This window comes from Macadamia integrifolia, chromosome 10 (assembly GCF_013358625.1).
Source record: "Macadamia integrifolia cultivar HAES 741 chromosome 10, SCU_Mint_v3, whole genome shotgun sequence".
Lineage (NCBI taxonomy): Eukaryota > Viridiplantae > Streptophyta > Magnoliopsida > Proteales > Proteaceae > Macadamia > Macadamia integrifolia.
Window position 1 is genome coordinate 20,355,397 of NC_056566.1, and position 21,499 is coordinate 20,376,895.

Genomic DNA, 21,499 nt, shown 5'->3' on the forward strand with positions numbered 1-21,499 from the left:
TGATGAGATTGAAGCAGAGAAACTTATCAACGGTTTGATTGAAGATGTGGAATCCTAAGAATAGATTCCAATTGGAGAAACACCACTTGGGATTGTTCATAAAGAGACCGAGACAGTTGATTTCCGTCTTCCTTCATAAATCCTGTTCCTTGTACCAGTATGTTTTCTAGATGGATATAGGAGTGGAGGAAGAGGGTTTTGAGTTTTATGTTAAGCTGATTAAGATCTTTTGCATGTAGGTTGTGCAAGAGTGCAAGGAAATTTATGATAATTCACTTGTTGATGGACACCCCCCAAAGGCAGGTTTTATCTTTCCAAAAGTGAAGTGCCTCTCGCATTCCAAAGGCTCTCTATGGAGGAAGCTTACATAGTTTTTTGGCACAATTTCATCGTATAGGTACAGTAAGAACATATTTGAATCTCTTGTCCATCTTGTCCCTTTAGAGGTCATGGATTTATTTCATTTTTCTGTATTCTTTTTGAATGATACGATTGTGCCTATTTTTGCCACAACCTATAAGGATAAATTAAAATTGTCTACATTGAAGTACAACTAGACCTCCTGTGATACCATTGTTGTAGACTATGGATTATGAAAGTTATAAATAGATTACTGTTTTCTTTCCTGTTATCCTCTTTTGGGAGGCTACTGACGACAATTCGTTAATGTTTGGGCTGGTCTTCACCAAATACTGAACCCTACCCTTTTATGTTAGTCTGAGCATCCATTAAATTTTACTAATGGCTAATCATATTGAGAAGAATTACCCGGCCAAATGGGAAGCATCAAAAGGTTCACGTGATGACCCTTTTGTGAACCATAGATTAAAGTTAGCAAAGGCATAATCACACATTCTTTGAGAACAAGGCTCTATGCTTTCTCTTCTTTATAAGTTTAGGTTATTAATCTGAGAGTCCCTGTGTCAACATTAAATCTAGGGTCCAGTGGTGTCTTTCTTTTGCTACTTCTGGCTTCACCATTGTGCAGCATTGCCTTTTAAAATCTGTTTGTTGTTTTTGAACTCCAATCAGTTTTGGAGCAAGTGATTTGAACTTTTGATCCAGTATCTACCAGAACTTCTGTTAAGACAAAAGTCACGGGCAACTTGAAAGAAAGATCTGAAGGTTGTTATCTGAATGGATTTGTTAATTAGAAACTTGTGTGTTCTCTTTGAATGCTTAGGTATCTTCTTAATCCATCTCTGCTTTATGACTTGGGTAGGTGTCTGAACTTAATGTGAAGAGTGCAAAATGGAAATCTGCAAATTTGTCTTAATTCTTCTCAGTCAAAATCTCAAAAACAATTAAGTTGATTTCCTTCATGTTCAGATACATCTCACCCATTTACCAGATTTAATGATACCAACTGGGGTGACAGATGCTTTCTATCTTGTTAGCCCACCCAATTCTTCAATGGGTTGGAGGCTTATAAGCCAAGAACAACCCAGCCCAGTTACCATTGTTTAAGAAGAAAGAGCGAGTTTCCCTTCACCCACAGCAAAGGAGGAATTCCTTCGCGGAAGGGTATTAGTGCCTTGGGATGGGCACGGGAATAATGGGAGCGATATTTTTGACATGGTACTAGAGTGGGGGAGTAATTAAGACCTAGGTGAATCCTCCTCCATGGGTAGCGGAACACTTTTGGCAATTTGTAGGGTAATGTTGCATAAAGGTCTCACCTAGGGGAACTTACCTTGGAGGGTGCAGTTAAAAATCTCTCTAATCGGTCGTGTAAGTAAGTTAGGCAAAGCATCATCAATCATACTTCAATTAGGGTAAAGTATATTTGGTTGGTGCCTAAAATTCTGTCGTGTGGCATGTTGGATGAGAATCAAAATTTGGAAACAGGTATATAGACCCCAATGTGCCTGTGCTCATGTAAAGTTTCAACCCAAATGGATTTTGCGGAACACAAAATTAGAGCTTTGAAAATCTAGTATTATGGAAGAGTGAATAATAGTGGTTGAAATGCCTTTAGTGTGCATGGATTACATAGGATGGATGCCAATACACGAGAGAGTATATGATTGAATTTGAGTTTGAATTTGACAAGTCGATCCAGAGAGTACACTATCTGACCAATAGTCAGAATTGCCTTATCATTTTACCATGTGGCTGAATTGAGGGGGGCCATTAAGATAATTTACCATGTGGATTTGTATTATGCGTGCTTTGTTGCCCTGGCACATTGGAACCAGATACTCTCTAGTGTGCCAGGGCATTCAGTGCACATCTAATGGCTAGGGGATGAGTGCCCAGGTGTTGACAGCCTTGCGATGCACCCTAGACACGCTGGTGAGGTTCCGGGTCCTAACATATGCCTAATAAACTCAACTGTATTGATTGCTAGAATTTTTACAGCTAGAACAAATATTCCATAGCGTGGATTAGGAAAAGAATGAGTTTTGAACCAAAGTGAGCCTAAGTGCAACGGCCAAGCCCAGCCTGATTTTCATTCAAAGTTGAACCCATATATGGTCAAATCCATGGCAGATGCAAAAGATCCCAATTTCCCAAGTCTTTTTTTTTTTTTTTTTTTTTATTTAAAGGATAGAATTTAGGTTTTCACTGTCTCCTTCAAACAAAGAAATTAGACTTTTGAAACAAGGACTTGTAAGCTAATTCTAACACAAATCTCACTGCGACGCTCTTGGGTTTATCACAAAAACCACTAACAAAATGACTATAGAGATTTCCAGACAAAATTGGAGAGAATTCCAAGGCCACAACAGCGTTGACTGATTCAGGGAGTACTTGCTACAGCTCTTGTTGAGACACCCATACTTGATTTTCCACCCTAAGTGTACAAAATACCATGAGCCTATCCTAAGTCGGTCAGAAGTTGGTTAGAAACACTTGTACAAATCAATATAGGATAATTCAAAGTGGGCAACAAAGTTGGACATCTAAAATAGAATCCAACTAATCAGGAAAAGATTTTTTTTATTTTTTTTCCCTTCATTAACCTAAGCTTAAACATCAACAGATGAACAAAAAAATGGAAGTTCCAAAAGTGAGTGGACATGTTGATCGACTTGGCTGAGTGGGCCCTGCTCTTAGGGGCCAACCTTACTATAGGAATAATCCTATTTTTTTTTTTTATAAAATCCTTTTTTTTTTTTTTTTGGGTAGAAAGGAATAATCCCTCTCGTGGCAGTTTATAAAGGGTCATCTACCACACTTTCTTCTTCTTATTATTATTTTTTTTTACCGCAAAGAAAATTTATTCAAGAAAAAAGAGGCATCCTTGCAAATTCAAAATTTATGATACACCCAGATTTGAACCATTTGGGAATACCATTGTTGCCCAATCAGCGTTATAAGTGGAAGGGTCGAAACCTCCATTGCACAATAGAAAGCATAATGTACTTGGAACTAAAGCTTGGAAATCCGCCTAGAATATCATAGGATTACAATGGGGAATCATAATTAGCAATTGGGATATGAGGAGATTCAACGCTGAAACCCATTTGTTAATGTTGTTCAAAATATACAGAGGATTAGGATGTTCCCCAAATTTAATCCAGCTATTTCTGGCAATCCATATCAAAAATCATGTGATAGCAAATACTAATAGAAAGAGCTAGACATTTGATTTTAAAATGCAGGCTGACACAACAAATTCTCAAGCATGATGCCAATAGAGAGACTAGATGGTTGGGTTGTAATTTGGCCTAGATGGCGCAAACCCGTTCTGACCCGTCCTAAGCTCGAATAATCCCTAGGCTAAGATTTTTACCTGAGGACAAATTAGATTGAAAAACACGGACCCTGGGATAGGTTGGGCATAGGCCTTGAGTTGAGGCATAAGCCCAACCCAGCGCTGATTTTAACCTTGATTTATATAATATAATTTAGGGTTGTCATCCTATCCTTTAAATTTCAAAATAATGAAATTGGGGTCATTGATTCTTATGGTCAAGTATCTTGAACATCTATTATTGAGTTGCACTTCATAATTTTAATTGTGTATTGATTTTTTTTTTTTTTTTTTTTTTTTTTGACACAAGATGGAAAAATATATTCAATTAGGGTTAGCCCAAACTTGACAAATAATCCTTTTTTTTTTCTTTTTTTTTTAAATTGATATAAGCCCGAAAGGATCTGATTAAGTTGAGTTTTGGGAACCTAGGGTTGGATTAAGGTTTTAAGAAACCCAGTCCTGTTCACTCTTCCTAGACAGATACTCAGTTCTCAACCACTTTGTTCCCCACTTCCCAAATTCTTTTGGAAAACGAATAAGATAAGAAAAGATTGTCATTTAGTTTCCCTTTGAGAATTACATGGAGGACAAAAATCCTCGATTGAAAACAAGTTGAGTCATCGAATTGGTTTTTTTTTTTTTCTTTGGAAGTGGGAGGTGGGAGGTGGGAGGTGGGAGGTGGGAGGTGGTGGGGAGGGTTCTAGTAAGCCAAAATGGACAACAGGATCTGCCTTCACTGATTTTAGACTGAAATTGGCATAAACCCTAAATATCTAGTGCAATTCAGTTGATTCAAATTAGGCTGAATCAGAATCGGCTAATTCCGATTCAAATCAATTGATTCTGTCGATTCCAATCTACTTCCTCATACCACGATCTAAAAGGCTTTGTAGTCTATTCAAGAATCTCATGGAGTCAACTTCGGAGATATCTATAAGAACTTGGAACTATACAGGTGAGTTTGTTGATGCTAGTAAAATGTGCGAGTTAACATAATATAGAGTGATGTTATAATCTCAATTGTAATTCCTAATCATAGTAGCCTCTCCTGTAGTTCACCCTAAGGCTATGTTTGGTAGCCAAGAGAAGAAAAGAAAAGAGAAGAAATGGTGAGAAAATAAAAAGAGTATGTATGTTTGATTACCAAGAGAAGAAAAGAAAAAAAAAAATCAAAAAAATTTGAATTTTAAGAGAGAGATAGACATATAGAAAATCATTTATTTTTTGTCTTATTATGTTTTCATATTTTCTCATGTTTTCTTGTGTTTTTGGCAAGAAAATTTTTTGGGGAGCAAAAGAAAATTTCACAATTCCCAAGGGAAATTTTAAATTTGAAAAGGGGAATCTTCTCTTGGGTGAAGACATACCAAGTGCAAAGAAAAATTCTTAACCCAAGAAAAAAAGTACAAAAAATGTACTTTTTTCTTTTCTTTTCTTCTCTTGGCTACCAAACATAGCCTAATATTAGAATCATCCTCCGTCAACCTGACAATTACATTGTGCCCCCCTACTTTGATGGTGTTAAGTCAGAAGATGGAAAAGAAAATTATACCCTTTGCACTGAAGCACTCTAATAACTCATTCCCAACGAACACCATCGACTTGCACTGGATGTTCTTCTGATTCCGACAACTTGAACCCAAGGGTTCCAGCAACTTGAAACAGAGGGGTTGTTTTTTGGCCACCTGAGTAACCTGATCCTGGCAGTTATCCTCCTGTTTTACTGCAATACCTTTTGAGTCCTCTCTTTTATACCAATAAAATGTGTTTCTGAGAATATCTAAGTACTGAATTAATGAACCCCCTATTTCTTTGCTGTTTCCTTTCTTCCTTCTGTTATATTACTATAGAGATTTTCCATTTTAGCTCTATTTTTTTTTTTTTAAACCCCAAAACCTACTATATTCGTTCGGATTCCACATGGAATGGTGATTTTCAGAACTTTTTGAACTCCCAACATGGATTGGTGATTTAAAAATGTACTCTAGCTCAATAACCCTCTACCCCAACACATTCCAGATTACTCTAGATATATTGTTGAGTCTATGGTGGAATTTTAGGCCCTAATATGAGACTTGAAACTATATAAATGCCAAGATCTTTACTTTGATTTGCTACTTACCTATCATATCTTGAGTACTTATTTATCTATTATATATGTTCAGATGGCATCCGTCCAAAATCAACGAAGCGTTGCAAAATAATGAGAGTTATACGATAATAGTTGTTCATTATAAACAACAAAGAAAGGGAAAAATATTGAGAAGGACTATTTCAAATGTCTAAATGGTTGTCCATTTTTTGTGTGGGTAGACCGGTATAGAACTTGTGTTTTTTGTGTGGATAGACTGGTATAGAACTTATGTTTGTGGTGAAGGTCAATGTAAGGTCAGAATGGTGAAGACAAGTGCGAACTATGGTCAATCTTTCTGGTATTGCCCACTATCAACTGGGGTATGAGTCGTATGACTCTGTCCCTTTTCCATATTCAAAATTGACTTGTTCCTTCTGTTTTGAAATAAGTATAGCAACCATCTTTAATTTCTTCGCAGGTTGACAACAAGGATTATGGTATGTTCAAATGGATAGGAAGCACATCCTAGCCCTATCAGACAGTATAGTACACATACTTTGAGTGGCAAAACAGAAACTTTAACATCTGCATTTCCTTCTCTTTCAAAAGATTACATCAAAGGTTATCTGAAAGGTGAAATTAAAGAGTCAAAGGATCATATGAGGATATTGATAGATATGAAACAAGTTAGATTTAATCAAATGAGGAGTTGATTAACTTCAAGAATGACTGGTTGTAGTTGCTATTAGTTTTGGTCTTTTGTAATCTTTGTAATGATATCTTTGAAAGAATAGTTGAACATTAATGTACCTCTATAAACACACTTAATTATTATTTAATGGAAAATTTCTCGTGTCTACTCCTGTTAATTAATTCCCTTGTTAACTGATTCCTTATGTAAATTTATCTATACAATAAAAATATTAATTTTAAGTATTTGGATAGCATATAGTTGCTATAATTTATTACAAGGTTGGACAACATTTATCTGCTATAATTCAACAGTAGTTGGACAATATAAACATGTTCAAGATAGAAATGACACGTAAAAATCATATTGAAAATCCTCACGTACATATCCATAACCACATAAAAAAACCATCATCCATCCACAAAAACTTTTCTCATAAGTTTAAACACATCAAATTTTTCATTTAAGAAATACTGTCAACAATAGCCATTTCAAATGCATCAATAGACCACCATCTCCAGCTTGATCAACATCACTTGCTTGACTTCCACCTGCTGCTCTACCACCTTTTGATGCTAGACTCTTTGTAATTCATGTTCTTCGATTTACTTCGGTTTATGTCATCCTTACTCTTTTACTGGCTCACATACTTGTAGCTGGAGCTGAAATATAATTATGTGACCTGGTAAACATCTGTGAGCTATAGATTGGCTGACTAGCTCACTTTGTGTTTTTTACATAAGCAATAAAAAAATGATGTAATAATCAATGGTGAAAAATTATGTAAGTAAAATATTACCTTCACACCAACTGAAGTCCTAGAAGACTTCACTTCCTTCCCTTTAGGTGGACCTCTCGGATAGGTTCTCCTGTTATGGCCAACCCCCTCGCATATGTCACATTTTACAGTTGTTGCTCTCTTTCTAAACTCATTAGGACATGCATCATTATGTTCCCTCCTATTCTTGTGGGTTCTGCCTGGTTATCTATTGAATGGTGGAGATTATACCACACCCATAGGACTATTCCATGACAAGGTTGACAAGCCAGGTAATGGATGTATCATTTCACTGTATATGTCCATATAGGTTTTCCTAGTGAAATAGCTGTCACAATAATGGTCAAGTTTCTCCCTTATACAAATAATACATAATGCAGCATGCTTTACGGCAATCCAGTAGCCCTCCAAACAATACAATCACAACTTTTGGTACTCAAGTTGACCAAATGTCTTGAAAGTCAATCATTAAACCTCAATTCATTGAATTCTGCAACGATTTCCATACATGACCTTGATGCTTCTTGGATTGACTCCGGCTTTTTTTTTTATGTTTGGTGTGACTCTGTTATTAGAAGAACAAGCTTCCCCATACCTCTTTTGCAACAGCCTCATTAGGCTAATCCTCAATTGGTCAATCATGGTTATTATTTGTTTGCTTTATGCTATCTATGGAGGGGGGTAACGCACCATTTGTGGGCCATCGGGCTGCCACATCCTCGCTTGAAGACACGTGGGGGGTCTATTTCGCGAGGCTAGTTGCCTCAGATATCTTCTAAAAATAAACATTTGGAGTCGCAACCTAGAGTTAGGGCCTAGGACTCGGGATGTGGGCCCGATCCATAAGCCGCCAGCTTGCTCCACGATCTCCAAAGTGCCAGCCCAACGCCCCTGCGTGCCAGCCTCGTGCCTCCACGCCCGCGCTATGCGCCCTCGCAATCCTACTCAGGGTGCCCTCGCGTGCCTCCCTCGCATTGTGCGCCCTCAACAGCCTGCTCCATGCACCCCCACATACCAACCTCATGCCCCCACTTGTGCTGTGAGCCCTCGCGTTGTGAGCCCCCACGTTGTGAGCCCCTATACGCGTGTTGTGCGCCCAGCTAGCCTGCTCTACCTGCCTGGGTGCTAGCCTCGCACCCCCATGAGCGCTGTGAGCCGTCACCAGCCTGCTCCGCATGCCCACTCGTGCCAACCTTGCGCCCCCATGCGCGTTATGCACCCCTGCCTACCAGCCTTGCATGACCCTACCTTCCAGCCTGCGTGCACCCAACATGCCTATGAACCCATGCATGCCCTGTGCACCCCTGCCCAGTCACGTGTGTTTCCGTCAATGGATGGAATATGTGTTCTATTGACCCGGTGTTTCTCTTCACCCACTTGTGCACCTTACACTATCTCGCTAGCATACCCTACTCTGCAACCTCCCATTGGCCCAAAAAGGAATCTTTTTACCTTATTGGCCTAAAAAAACTTACTTTTTCCCTATTAGTCCAAGAAAATCATCTTCCACCCCATTGGTCCAAATTTTCATATTTTCATCCCATTGGTTTAGAAAAACCATTTTTTTCCTCCATTGGTTAAGAAAACTCCCCCTTTTCTCCCCATTGGTTCAAGAATCCTATAAATACCCCCTCCCTTTGATTTTTCACACCACAACATCCAAGTCTTCAAGTGAGCATCTTTGGTAGAGAAGCTCTGCCCTCTCTCCTCCCCTTTCCCCTCTTGAGGTTTTTCAAGTCTTTGGAGAGATCTTCATAAGTCTTCGGATCTTCAAAGTGTTCTTAGGGCCTTCGAAACTCTTCAATCATTTGCCTTCTTTGAGTAAGATTTTGCATAGAAGAAATTTTCCCTTAGTCTCCCGTCCCCTCTTGAGGTTCTTCCAGTCTTCGGAGAGATCTTCATAAGCTTCGAAGTGTTCTTTAGGCTTTCGAAGTTCCTCAATCCCTAGGATTAGCCTAACCCCAGCGGAAGCTCTGTCAGAGTACCCACAACCTAACCCTCCCATAGCCTATCCCTATCGGAAGCTCTGCCGGAGTGCCACATTAGCCAAAACCCGGAAGTAGCCCATCCCTAGCGGAAGCTTTGCCGAATCAATACCACAGTCAAAATCCAAAAGTAACCGTTCCTAGTCAGAACTCTGTCCAGTCAATATCTATCGAGAAAAGGAAGTTGGAGGTCAAGATCATCTTCCCTTGAGCTAGAAGAATCCAAAAGACAGCCTATGCCAGTACTAATCAGGGGTCCACCCCTCTTGACCCGAAACAAGGGTCAAGCCCAGGTATAATTTCTCAACAGAATTAATACAATGTAGACTTTATATTGACCTTGTTTTAGTATACGTAGTTATTTAAATTCAGTCAATGTATATATGTGTGAAAACTTAGCCATGCATATAGAATAGGAATAATTATAGAAAATGTTCGTTCTTTAGCATCTAGTAGGAAGACCGGTTGAACCGGATAGATTGGGTACCTAACACCTTCCCAATTCCACAACCTGACACTTACCCTAATTCTTTGGACCAGACCAACTTTCAAGTCTTTTTCTCAGGAATCGGGCCCACCCCCATATCCTAGGCCCGTAATCCTAGGTGGCAACTCTAAACCCTTTTGCATGATCCCGATCCCCGTATTGGACCAACATCAAATCTCCATCTCGAATGACAAACTTTACACTCCTGTGAAATAGGCCTTCAATTATCTCCAAATAGCAATACGGTGGTGCAGGGCCTACAGGGTCAGCACACACGACGCACCCCTCCCTCATGAAAGAGAAAGAGAGGAGAGAGGATGGAATGAATGCAAGTCTTTTGCCCCTTCTGACTGCTACCCTCACAGTTACACTTTTTTGGCGGAGGTGTTACCAGTATCGTGTACCCTGGGACTGTACTTGGAGATGGATTACACTTTGTGGCTGATGTGTTCTCGGTATCGTGTAATTCATATTAACTATACCACTATAAAGGCATGTAGATTATTTGTGGTTAGGTATCACTCCCTATGCTACGAACCCTTGCCAACAGGGGTAAGGTGTTGAATAGCCCATTTTTGGTATATCCGATGTGCCTTTTTGAAATGCCACACCCGCGGTATAATGTGATTGTTGCTTGAGGCAAAAACTTATTCGGTGTGGCCGATGATTGATACTGGTGCTGTGACATCCAGGAGGGGTTATCAGGGGTTTTCTGGGTGACCCATGGTCACATACGAGAACTGACAGGGTCCTAATCATCGCTAGGGTTTATATCCCTGCGTAGTTGATGGAGGTTTTGAGACAAGGGACATAGCCTAATGTGCCATCGTAATATTTACCAAACTTAGTTGTATTGTTAGGTGGATAATAAAAGAAATGAATTGCATCACGAGAATCATGGACTAGGTATTTAATTTCTATAATCATGTATCATAAATTATTTATACGATTTCCTCGCTTGGATATGCATGAACCCCACCTCTCACTGAGTGAGTTAGAAAGCTCATTCCATATATACACCCTTTTTTTTGGATGATGATGCAGGTACGGCCGTGCCTATGGCTTGTGACTCTCTTTCCTCTGGGCCCTAGTACGGAGTGAGCAACTGATGGATGTCGGAAGCGGAGGAGTAAGGCCAGGACTGTGCTTATGATTTCTGTGCATACGTAGCACCATGAGGTGTTTGTCCTACTCTGTTACTTTGATACAGATCTATGGATAGTATAGTTTTAAGCTTGATATGTATAAGTCTCAAATATTTGTAAATAGATAAACTTGGTTATAGATATTTACAATATCATTAGATGTTTTCCCCATATATTTATGATTCCGCTATTATACTCTGATTCCACTGCTACTGGTTAGTTTACGGTTTGAGATTGTAAATCGTTAAGGTATTGCGATTAGAGATCCTAATAGGTTCATAAGATGGGTAAGCATCTTACTCACACCATTGGTACTCCTACATGATATATTGGGTCTATTGGAAGTGGGGTGTGACAATCCCAAATAGCCCAAATTGGTTCGAAAGACCCAGCCTGGAGACCGAATTTCTCTAAGTCGGCATATGAAGACCAGCCAAGGAAAATTCAATAATTAAATAGTTTTTCTTTTGCAAATTGAAAGAGCGGTGAATTTCTTTCTTATAATTGACGACCCCAGATAGCCCAGAATGGTTCGAAAGAACCCGCCTGGAGACCAGATAACCCAGATTGGTTCAAAAGAACCCACTTGGAGACCAGATAGCCCAGATTGGTTCGAAAGAACCCGCCTGGAGACCAGCTTAGATTGGTTTAAAAGAACCTGCTTGGAGACCAAATAGCCCAGATTGGTTCGAAAGAACCATCCTGGAGACCAAATAGCCCAAGTTGGTTCGAAAGACCCAGCTTGGAGACCACAGATATCCCTAGACTGGCACATAGAAGCCCAACCTAGGAAAAGTCAAGAATCAGATACTAACATTATTTGCAAAATTGGAAGAGCAGCAAATTTATTTCCTACGAAAAGTCCTAAACTTTGAAGTAGTTAAGAGATATTACTTATTTCATTTTCAACTCTGTCATTGATGAGCAAGATGATGGCAGTCCATGCTCCAGGTGACAAAATATGATTGTTCTTTTCTTTTCCCTTCGGTTGTTGGCACAGGCCTCTGCCAAAGAGGGACATTCTGTAGACACTCAATTGAAATAACCTAGAGGGGGGTGAATAGGTTATACTAATGGAAATTAAAATCTTTTCGAATAAATCAGATTCCCAAATGTGATTATGAATAAAAATAATGCAGAATAAAATATCACAATCACACTACACCAAGATTTATAGTGGTTCAACTCAACCTGAGCCTAGTCCACTCCCTACACGATCCTTTTGTAAGGTATTCCACTAGTTCTCCCTTTTAGTACAGTAGGTAGAGAAGAAAACATTTTACACAATCTCCTTTATAGGTAGAGAGACACCTTTATAATCTCCTTTACAGGTATAGAAGCACATTTATAATCTTATTAAGACAAGAGAATCCTATGCTAGCCTAAGTACAGTTTAGAAAAGTGTAAAAGAGAAAAGTGGAATAGAGTTTTGAGTTATCTCGTGCGGTGCATGCAATGAATATGAAATGACAAAAATAAATAGCACCTTTTAGTTGTCTTCTATTGGATGATGAATAATGATGAAGACTTCCACACAACTTGAGTTCTTAAAAAATGTGTTTGACTTCAATAGTTGAACTCAATATATAAAAATTGTTTCTCACTGAATAGCTCTTTGATTTTGATTGCTAATGCTCACTTAATTGTTTTTTAATAAAGCCATCAGTTGGGTATTTATATGGGTGAAGAATGGGCTCAATTTGAGTAACAGAATCTCCAAATATGGAAGGAGTATAAACTCAATTGGGCAGAATATGCCTCATCTGGTAGTTATCGGTTGTATCCGGTAAGTACCAGATCATATTACCGTTACCCAAATCTAGCCATTGGGATTTAAAAATATAGCCATTGGGTTTAGAATATAGCTGTTGAGGTGTCTAGAAGGCATCCAATAGTTACCGGTTAAATCTAATAGTTACCGGATGGCCTCTGTTGGCCATTTTTAAGATGTTCTTTACATCCAGAACTAACCCGGCTAACTGGAAGAACTTCTGAAACAATCTGGTAGTTACTGATTCCATCCGGTAGTTACCGGATGGCCTTTGTTGGTTTGTTCTGAGAAATTTTAATTCACAGAGCCTATCCAGTAGTTACCGGTTCAATCTGGTAAGTACCGAATGGCCTCTGGTTTGTGTTTTTTACTGATTAGCAATTACGAACATGAGACCAACGCTTGGTTTGCACCTAGGGTCTTTCTAATAGGTACATGCATGAGTGTGGTGCATGTTTGCATGTGCTATTACAACCTAATCTAGAGATCTTCAAGAAAGTCTTCGAGTCTTGGATCACTTGCTTATTTCTATGTCTTCTTGGCTTCTCCGTGCAACTCAGTCTTAAGCTTTAATATACTTCTAGGTTCTTCTAGGACTCCATATTCTTGAGCTAGAGGTCAATCAGCCTCGTGTCTTGATCCTTCACATCACACTTGGTAAAAACATTAGTTGCACACACACTTGTTTGTTATCATCAAAATCAATGTGGAGAGTGGTATTCCCAACAATCTCTCCCTTTTTGGTGATGACAAACAAGTGGATTAAAGAAATATGATAAATATAGTAAAATGATAGTTTTGAAATTTTCTCCCCCTTTGTTAAGGAATCAATGTTTTCTTTAATTAAAGATTTCTCTTCCCCTTTGTCAACAACAAAAATGGGTAGGAGGCACAACATAAAGTTCACAAAATATGTTTGGCTCCCCCTAAGCATGTGCATGGTATAGTAAAAGTAAGCAAGAGGACACAAAAGCACATAGCCATCAATAAAAAAAACATATATTCATTACTTCAGGAAATAAAACCTAACACAGACCAGATAGTGCCATACTTAGGGCACTTTTACAGAAAGAAAACACAAATCCATAAAGCAAGTGCCATCTTAAGGCACAAATATCAGAAAGTTTCATGTCCATCCACACACAAATCCTATCACAAAAACTCTATAAAAACTATGTTTGAGTTGCGGCTGCTACTCGCAGTCCTTTGGAGCTTGCAGAATCTCTTGGGCTTTCTCATCGATGTGGTCCTTGATGTGAGTTTCCAGAGCCTCCAGCTTCTCATCTAGCATCTCGTTAGCCACAAGTTTCTTGGAAAAGCTGCCTTCACCTTCCTCAACCGTGTGAGGATTTTTGATGCCCATGTGGTGAATTGATGTGATATCCATTGTGAGTCTATCCTTCTTTGCATATTCACCGACCAAGTTAACACCGAAATGAGCAAAAATCTATCCTAAGATTCTTCCATAAGGAAGGTAGCTGATGTGGTTCTTGTTTTCAGAAAACACCACGTGACGAATAATGAGATAGGTGAGGTAGATTCGGAAGTTGTCACAAATACAGTAGGTGATGTAGGCCTGGAAGGGGCTGAGTTCATCTTTGTGTCTAATCTTAGGAAGAATATTGTAGGACACAATGTGGGAGACGATCCTCGCGAAGTTGGTAAGATCATTCCCTTTGGTGGTTGGAATTCCTACATAGTTCTTTATGATTTTTCCATAAACTAGGGCTTAATCCATGAATTTCTTGGGGTCTTTCTTGGTGACCAAGTATTTTAGGTGACCAGTGGCTTCTACACCAGGAATGGCTCCCAACTCAGCAATCCCAAACTCAATGGGAACTCCTTTCACCAAACTTCAGATACGAATATCTTCTTCATATCCTTCGACTATGAGGTTGCAATAAAATAGCTAAACAAGTCTAGGGTAACAGCTAAACCCACACCAGAGAATGCTAGTCCACCCTAGCACTTCAAAGAAATCCTCTAAACCGAAAGAAATCAGAGAGAGGGTGTCAATATCTTTACCTTGTTCTACATCTCCGTTCTAAAACTTGTCCCAACAATTAAATGCTTCCTCAGAGGTGAAGTCTTCTCATGATGGTGCAGCTTGCTTGGGTCTCTTGGTGGCTCGAGTTTTCTTAGGTGCCACGAGTGTCAACAGAGAAGAGGAGAAGAGGAGAATCAAAAGATGGGTTTGAGGGATTAGGGATTTTTTAGAAGCAAGGGTTTAGGGGTTTTCTCTCAATCGTAGGAAGCAAAGAGGTGAGAGAAGACAAATGGTTGAAAAGACCTTTAAAAAGGTTTTAAAAACCTATTTGAGCTCTTTGGTTGGGCAAACCTGAGCGAAATCGATAGTTATCAGTTATATCCGGTAATTACCGAATGTCACAGAAACAGTGATTTTTGAGTATTTTTTAAGAATTTTTTGAGTATCCTATGAATGGAAGGGTTTTAAGTGAGGAACATATTCTAGTATGATCCGAAAGGGTTGCATATGCCTAGTTCCTTCCTTAGAGTATAAAACCTATCTTCTCCAAGAGGTTTCGTAAAAATTTCAGCCAATTGCTTTTCTGTTTCTATATACTCTAGTGTGAGATCACCATTTTGTATGGTGTATCTTAAGAAGTGGTGATGAATATCAATGTGTTTAGACCTTGAGTGTAAGATGGGGTTCTTACTCAAGTTTATGGAACTTGAGTTGTCACACATAATTGGGCATGCATCAAACTTAACTCCTAAATCTTGGAGGGTTTGCTTCATCCAAAGAATTCGAGAACAGCATCTACCAGTTGCAACGTACTCAGTTTCAGTGGTGGAAAGAGCAACAAAATTTTGTTTCTTGCTGAACCAAGAAATAAGACAAGAGCCAAGAAAGTGACAAGTACCACTGGTACTTTTTCTATCAATATGGCAACCTACAAAGTCAGCATCTGAGAAGCTGACAAGGTCAAATAGTTGGTTTTTAGGATACCCTCCTCCGGTTATGATGACTTACTGATCTTGGACGTGACCTTTCGCTTTCGATCGACAGAGATGACAACTGACTGAGGTAATTATTCCCAGGAGCATTCCATACTTACCCAAAATTCCTAGAAAATCTTATGTAAGAGAAAAGAAGGGTCCAATTATGACATTCCATATACGAAGGAATCTGGTCCAAAGCGACTATTTGGATGCATAGTATTCAGAATCACAATTCCAACGATATATGATATGTCAAAATCAAACCATTGGATCTTCCGCAATCACTCCCAGAAATTACACCTTGGGTGCCCAAATCCCTCCTATGCGAGCCCCCATGCCTTGCCTTGAGCGCCTAAACCCCGCCCATGCGAGCCTCCTTGCCTTGCCTTTAGTGCCCAAACCCGGCCCATACGAGCCCCCACACCTTGCCTTGAGTGCCCAAACCCCACCCATCCGAGCCTCCACACTTTGCCTTTAGAGCCCAAACCCTACCCATGCGAGCCCCCACTCCTTGCCCCACACCCCTGCCCGTGCCCCGTGTGCATCCAACCAAGCCTTGGGTGCACTCGACCAAGCCCTATGCGCATCCAACTAAGCCCTGCGTACACCCGACTAGACCCCATACGCACCCGACCAAGCCTTGTGCATACCCGACCAACAACGTCCCTACCAGACCTCCGTGACCCTACCAACCCTCCAACACCCCTGCCAAACCTCCAGCACCCCTGCCAGACCTCCAGTGCCCCTACCAACCCTCCAACGCCCCTACCAGCCCTCCAACGCCCCTGCCAGATCTCCAGCACCCCTGCCAGACCTCCAGAGCCCCTGCCAGACCTCCAGTGCCCCAGTTAGCCCTCCAGTGCCCCAGTCAACCCTCCAACACCCCCGTCGACGCCCCAACACCCACGCTGGGGATCGAAATCACCATTCTAGTGACCCATTTGGAGAAGGGATTCCCTCTTCACCCGCCTATCTACCCCACAATGCCCTGCTAGTGTACCCTACACCATGGCCTCCCATTGGTCCAGAAAGGCATCTTTTTACTTTATTGGTCCAAAGTACAAAAAGGTATCTTTTTACCTTATCAGTCCAAAAAAAATATTTTTCCCCCCATTGGCCAAAGAAATTTACCATCCACCCCATTGGTCCAAAATTTCATGTTTTCACCCCAATTGTTTTAAAAAAATCACTTTTTCACCCCATTGGTTGAGGAAATTCCTCTTTCCTCCCCGTTGTTTCAAAAATTCTATAAATACCCCCCTCCCTTTGATTTTTCACACCACAACAACTCAAGCCTCCTAGTGAGCACCCCTTGTAGAGAAGCTCTGCCCTCTCTCCTCCCCTTCCCCCCTTGAGGTTTTTCAAGTCTTTAGAGAGATCTTCATAAGATCCAAAGTGTTCTTCGGGCCTTCAAAACTCTTCAATCCTTTGCCTTCTTTAAGTAAGATTTTTGTGTAGGAAAAGTTTCCCCTTAGTCTCCCTCCCCCTCTTGAGGTTCTTCAAGTCTTCGGAGAGATCTCCATAAAATCTGACGTGTTCTTCGGATCTTCGAAGTGTTCTTTGTGCCTTCGAAGTTCTTCAACCATTTAGGTTTCAGCCAATTCCTAGCGGAAGCTCTGTTGGAGTGCCTCCTCAGCCGAGCCCTCCTATGGCCTATCCCCAGGGGAAGCTCTGTCAAAGTGCCACCTCATCCAAAACCTAGAGGTAACCCATCCCTAGTGGAAGCTCAGCCGAATCAACACCACAGTCAAAATCCGAAAGCAACCATTCCTAGTCGGAACTCTGTCCAAATATTACCATAGTCAACATCTCTCCAGAAAGGAAGTTGGAGGTCAAGACCATCTTCCCTTGAGCCAGAAGAATCCAAAAGACAGTCTGTGCCAGTACTAATCAGGGGTCCACCTCTTAAGCTCAGGTATAATTTCTTAATTAAATCGTCATAATGTAGACTTTAAATTGACAATATTTTAGTGTACATAGTTATTTAAATTCAATCAATGTATATATGTGTGATAACCTAGCCATGCATGCAGAATAGGAATAATTATGAAAAATATTCGTTCTTAAGCATCTAGTAGGAAGACCGGTTGAACTAGGTAGATTGGGTGCCTAACACCTTCCCAATTCTACAACCTGACATTTACCCTCAATCTTTGGACCAGACCAACTTTCAGGCCCTCTTCTCAGGAATTGGGCCCACCCTCGGGTCCTAGGCTGATAATCCTAGCTGGTGACTATAAACCCTTTTTACATGATCCCAATCCCCCTTATTGGACCATCATTAAAACTCCATCAACGACAAACATTACACTCTTACGAAATAGGCCTTCACATATCTCCGAGCAACGATTCAGTATTGCAGGGCCCCTGGGTTAGCACACATGACACAGCCCTCCTTAAGGAAGAGAAGGAGAGGAGAGAGGGCCGAATGCATAAAGTCTTTTCCTCCCCATAAAGGGGAAAAGGACATCTCTTCTAGCTGCTACCCTCACATATTGCAGCATAGTACAACGTACTGTACACATGGTTGCTGGGGTTACTAATCTAGCGATAGCCGAGGACTAAGGTACTTTTCGGGACTAGATTATTCCTACCTACAACTAACTTGTATCTCTAGAGCCCGATGTACTAAGGAGGGGATACCACCTATGTTGCATAGCATTAGCACCACGATGATGGACCTAGAAGGGAATAGGAAGTAGTGTAGCCAAATGAACTCATAAGCATCATATAAAGGTGTGGAGCTTGCATTGATCATTTGTATTTGTATGTTTTCCTGCCCCCACCCCTCACTGAGCTTGTGAAACTCACCTTATTCCTTATGTTTTTTTTAAATGGAGCGATCACTAGGTTTCCAGGTGCTAGTGTTGATAGTTCGGGAGATGTTACGGACATTTGGTCAATTGTTCCAGATGCAGGGGTAGATCATGGACCCGACTGCAGGTGTGATGACTGTGCCTTTGGAGGCTAGAGTTGCTAAGATTCTTTTGGAGTTTATGTTATGTTATGTATATATTCCACTGCTTTGTAATATACTCTGATGGATATGTAAGAACCTATGGAGATGGATGTGTACTTTGCCTTTTGAGATGTAAATAATGTAGTATCATGTAGTTATCACCAGTTTTATCTATCTGATCTTATCATGTATCTGGTTTTAGTTATCCTGTTGGATTGTGAGCATTAGCCTATAGCTTTGTGATCTTGGTGTGTAGGGGTGATTGGATACAGTAAGGTGTCCAGTGCCGCATGCATTGGCCTAAATAAGGCAGGGTGTGATAAAAGAGAGGTTACTACTTTGGGTTGTAACCACCACGGTTACAAATAATTTTTTCCTGTAAAAGTGGAAGCAATAAAATCTCTCTCTCTCTCTCTCACACACACACACACACACAATTATTTTCTTTTCATACATTCCAAATATAACCTTAATTCCCTTGCAACTTAATTGAGCCATAGGGCATTTGACAATGTATTTTGAGAGAAAAAGATATAGACAAATAAAACATAGCAGGATTTTTAGTTGGACACATTCTCTCTTTGAGTCTCCCACTTTCATCCTCTTTGTAACTGCCTTTTCTAGTTTCCTACAACCATGGCATGGTTAAAAAATTTGGATTGACCGTCTTAACTTCTATTTCAACTGAATCTTTAATTAATAAATTGGACCAGGGTGATCTGGTCCCATCGAACAAATTTTCCATATTCAATTTTTTTTTCAAATAGTAAAAAAAAAAAAGGAATTGTAATTATAGTTCATGATGAACAATGCACTCTTAAGTAATAAATTTGATATTATCGCACAAAAAAACAAAAATATTTTTTTATATTTTATAAATCTGAACATAGATAATTATTAGAAAATTAAATTTTCATTTTATAGTAAATTAAGAAAAAATATCAAAATTACATTTTATATTTCCATCTTTTTTCCATGAATGAAATAGCAATTTTCATATTTTTATAAGTATAAGAATAAATGTTAAAAAAAATTTCAATAAATTATGATAAAAAAAAATAATTAAGCGGTTACGTCATGTTTTAGCAATACTATCCCAATGCTTATTTTTGAGAACATTTCATGTAATAAAAAAAAAAAAAAAATAGTGCAATTTTCACTAAAAAAAAAAGGGCAGTCTAAGTAAATTTAACACAATTTTTTCTTTTTCAATTTTTATTTAGCAAAAAGATAATTTTTATCGTAGACAAATTTTACATCACTCCACTTAATTGGAAGGTTTTCTTTTTTTTCACACTTCCATGGCCAATAGGAGAGTGGACGAAGGTATCCACCAACGCATGGACCAAGTGGTACAATGGTCTTTTCACCTGAGTGTAGAGGGAAGGGTTCTCTTTTCATTTTAATAATTCAGTAAGGGAACCCTGTTAGTCTAGGGTTCTCACACCAAGACATAGTTGGGCATGAAAATACATAGCAAGCATGGGGCAGCTAGATCATTTCACACACAATTGTGTATCGGCGTGAGGAATGCTAGACTGGCAGGTTTCTTTTTCCCCTATTTATATGTTATTATATAATACAAAAATATGCATATTTAATTATTTATTATATATATTCTTCCCATGTTGCTTCATTTCAATATCCTCAAGCAAATAAGGAAGTAGTTTCGCCTAAACTCATTAGAACTAGTTACAACTTACAACTCACCATTTTGCATTCCAATGAAGTACATCACTCCACTTAATTTGAAGATTTGTTTCTTTATTGTTTCACACTTCCATCTCCAATAGGAGGGCAAACGGAACTATCAACCAATGCATGGATCAAGGGCTAGGGTGGCCTTTTTACCTTAGTGTAGTGGGCAAGACCAGGGAGCATTCTCTTTTCATATATAATAATTGGGCAAGGGGACCTGCCAGTCTAGGGTTCTCACAACCAGGCATAGCTGGGCATGAAAATACATAGCGAACATGGGGCAATTGGATCTTTTCACACACAGTTATGTATCAACATGGGGAATGCTAGATTGGTAGGTTTCTTTTTCCCCATTTAATAATTATTATATATACAAAAATATGCATGTTCAATTATTTATTATATATATTATTCCCGTGTTGCTTCATGTCAATATCCAAGCAAATAAGGAAGTACAATAGAGTAGTTTTGCCTAAACTTACCATTTCGTATTCCGGTAAAGTACATCACTCTACTTAATTTGAATTTTTGTTTCTTTATTTTTCCACACTTCCATGGCCAATAGGAGGGCAGACGGAGCTATCAACCAACGCATGGACCAAGGGGTAGGGTGTTTTATCACTCGAGAGTAGAGGGCAAGACCAGGGAGTGTTCTTTTTTCATATTTAATAATTGGGCAAAGAAATCCTGCTAATCTAGGGGTTCTCACACACAGACATAGCTGGGCAAGAAAATACATAGGGAGCATGGGGCAGCTAGATCTTTTCACACACTGCTGTGTATCGGCTTGGGGAAGGCAAGACTGGCAGTTTTCTTTTTCCCCTATTTAATAATTATTATATATCACAAAAAAATACATATTTTTAATATTTATTATATATATTCTTCCCATGTTGCTTCTTGTCAATATCCAAGCAAATAAGCAAGTACAATATGGTAGTTTCGCTCAGAACCAGTTACGACTTACTACTTACAACTTATGACTTACCATTTCGTATTCTAGTGAAGTACATAACTCCACTTAATTTGAAGATTTGTTTCTTTATTTTTCTATACTTCCATTGCCAATAGGAGGGTAGACTAAGCTATCAACCAATGCATGGACCAAGGGGTAGGGTGGTCTTTTTACCTAAGCGTAGAGGGCAAGAGCAGGAGCGTTATGTTTTCATATTTAATAATTGGGCAAGGGAACCCTGCCAGTCTAGGGTTCTCACACACAAACATAGCTGGGCTTGAAAATACAA

The 21,499-nt window shown here is 39.5% G+C and overlaps 1 protein-coding gene across 1 annotated transcript in view; it reads left to right on the plus strand.

The window, feature by feature from the left end:
• The window catches only part of LOC122091802 (exocyst complex component SEC6), an 87,182-nt gene extending 86,556 nt beyond the window's left edge, over positions 1-626 (plus strand). The window contains exon 18 of the mRNA XM_042661950.1: positions 240-626. Within this exon, the coding sequence (XP_042517884.1) occupies positions 240-371 (132 nt within the window). The 3' untranslated portion in view covers positions 372-626. The remainder of the gene's footprint in view (positions 1-239) is intronic.
• Positions 627-21,499: the final 20,873 nt, after the last annotated feature.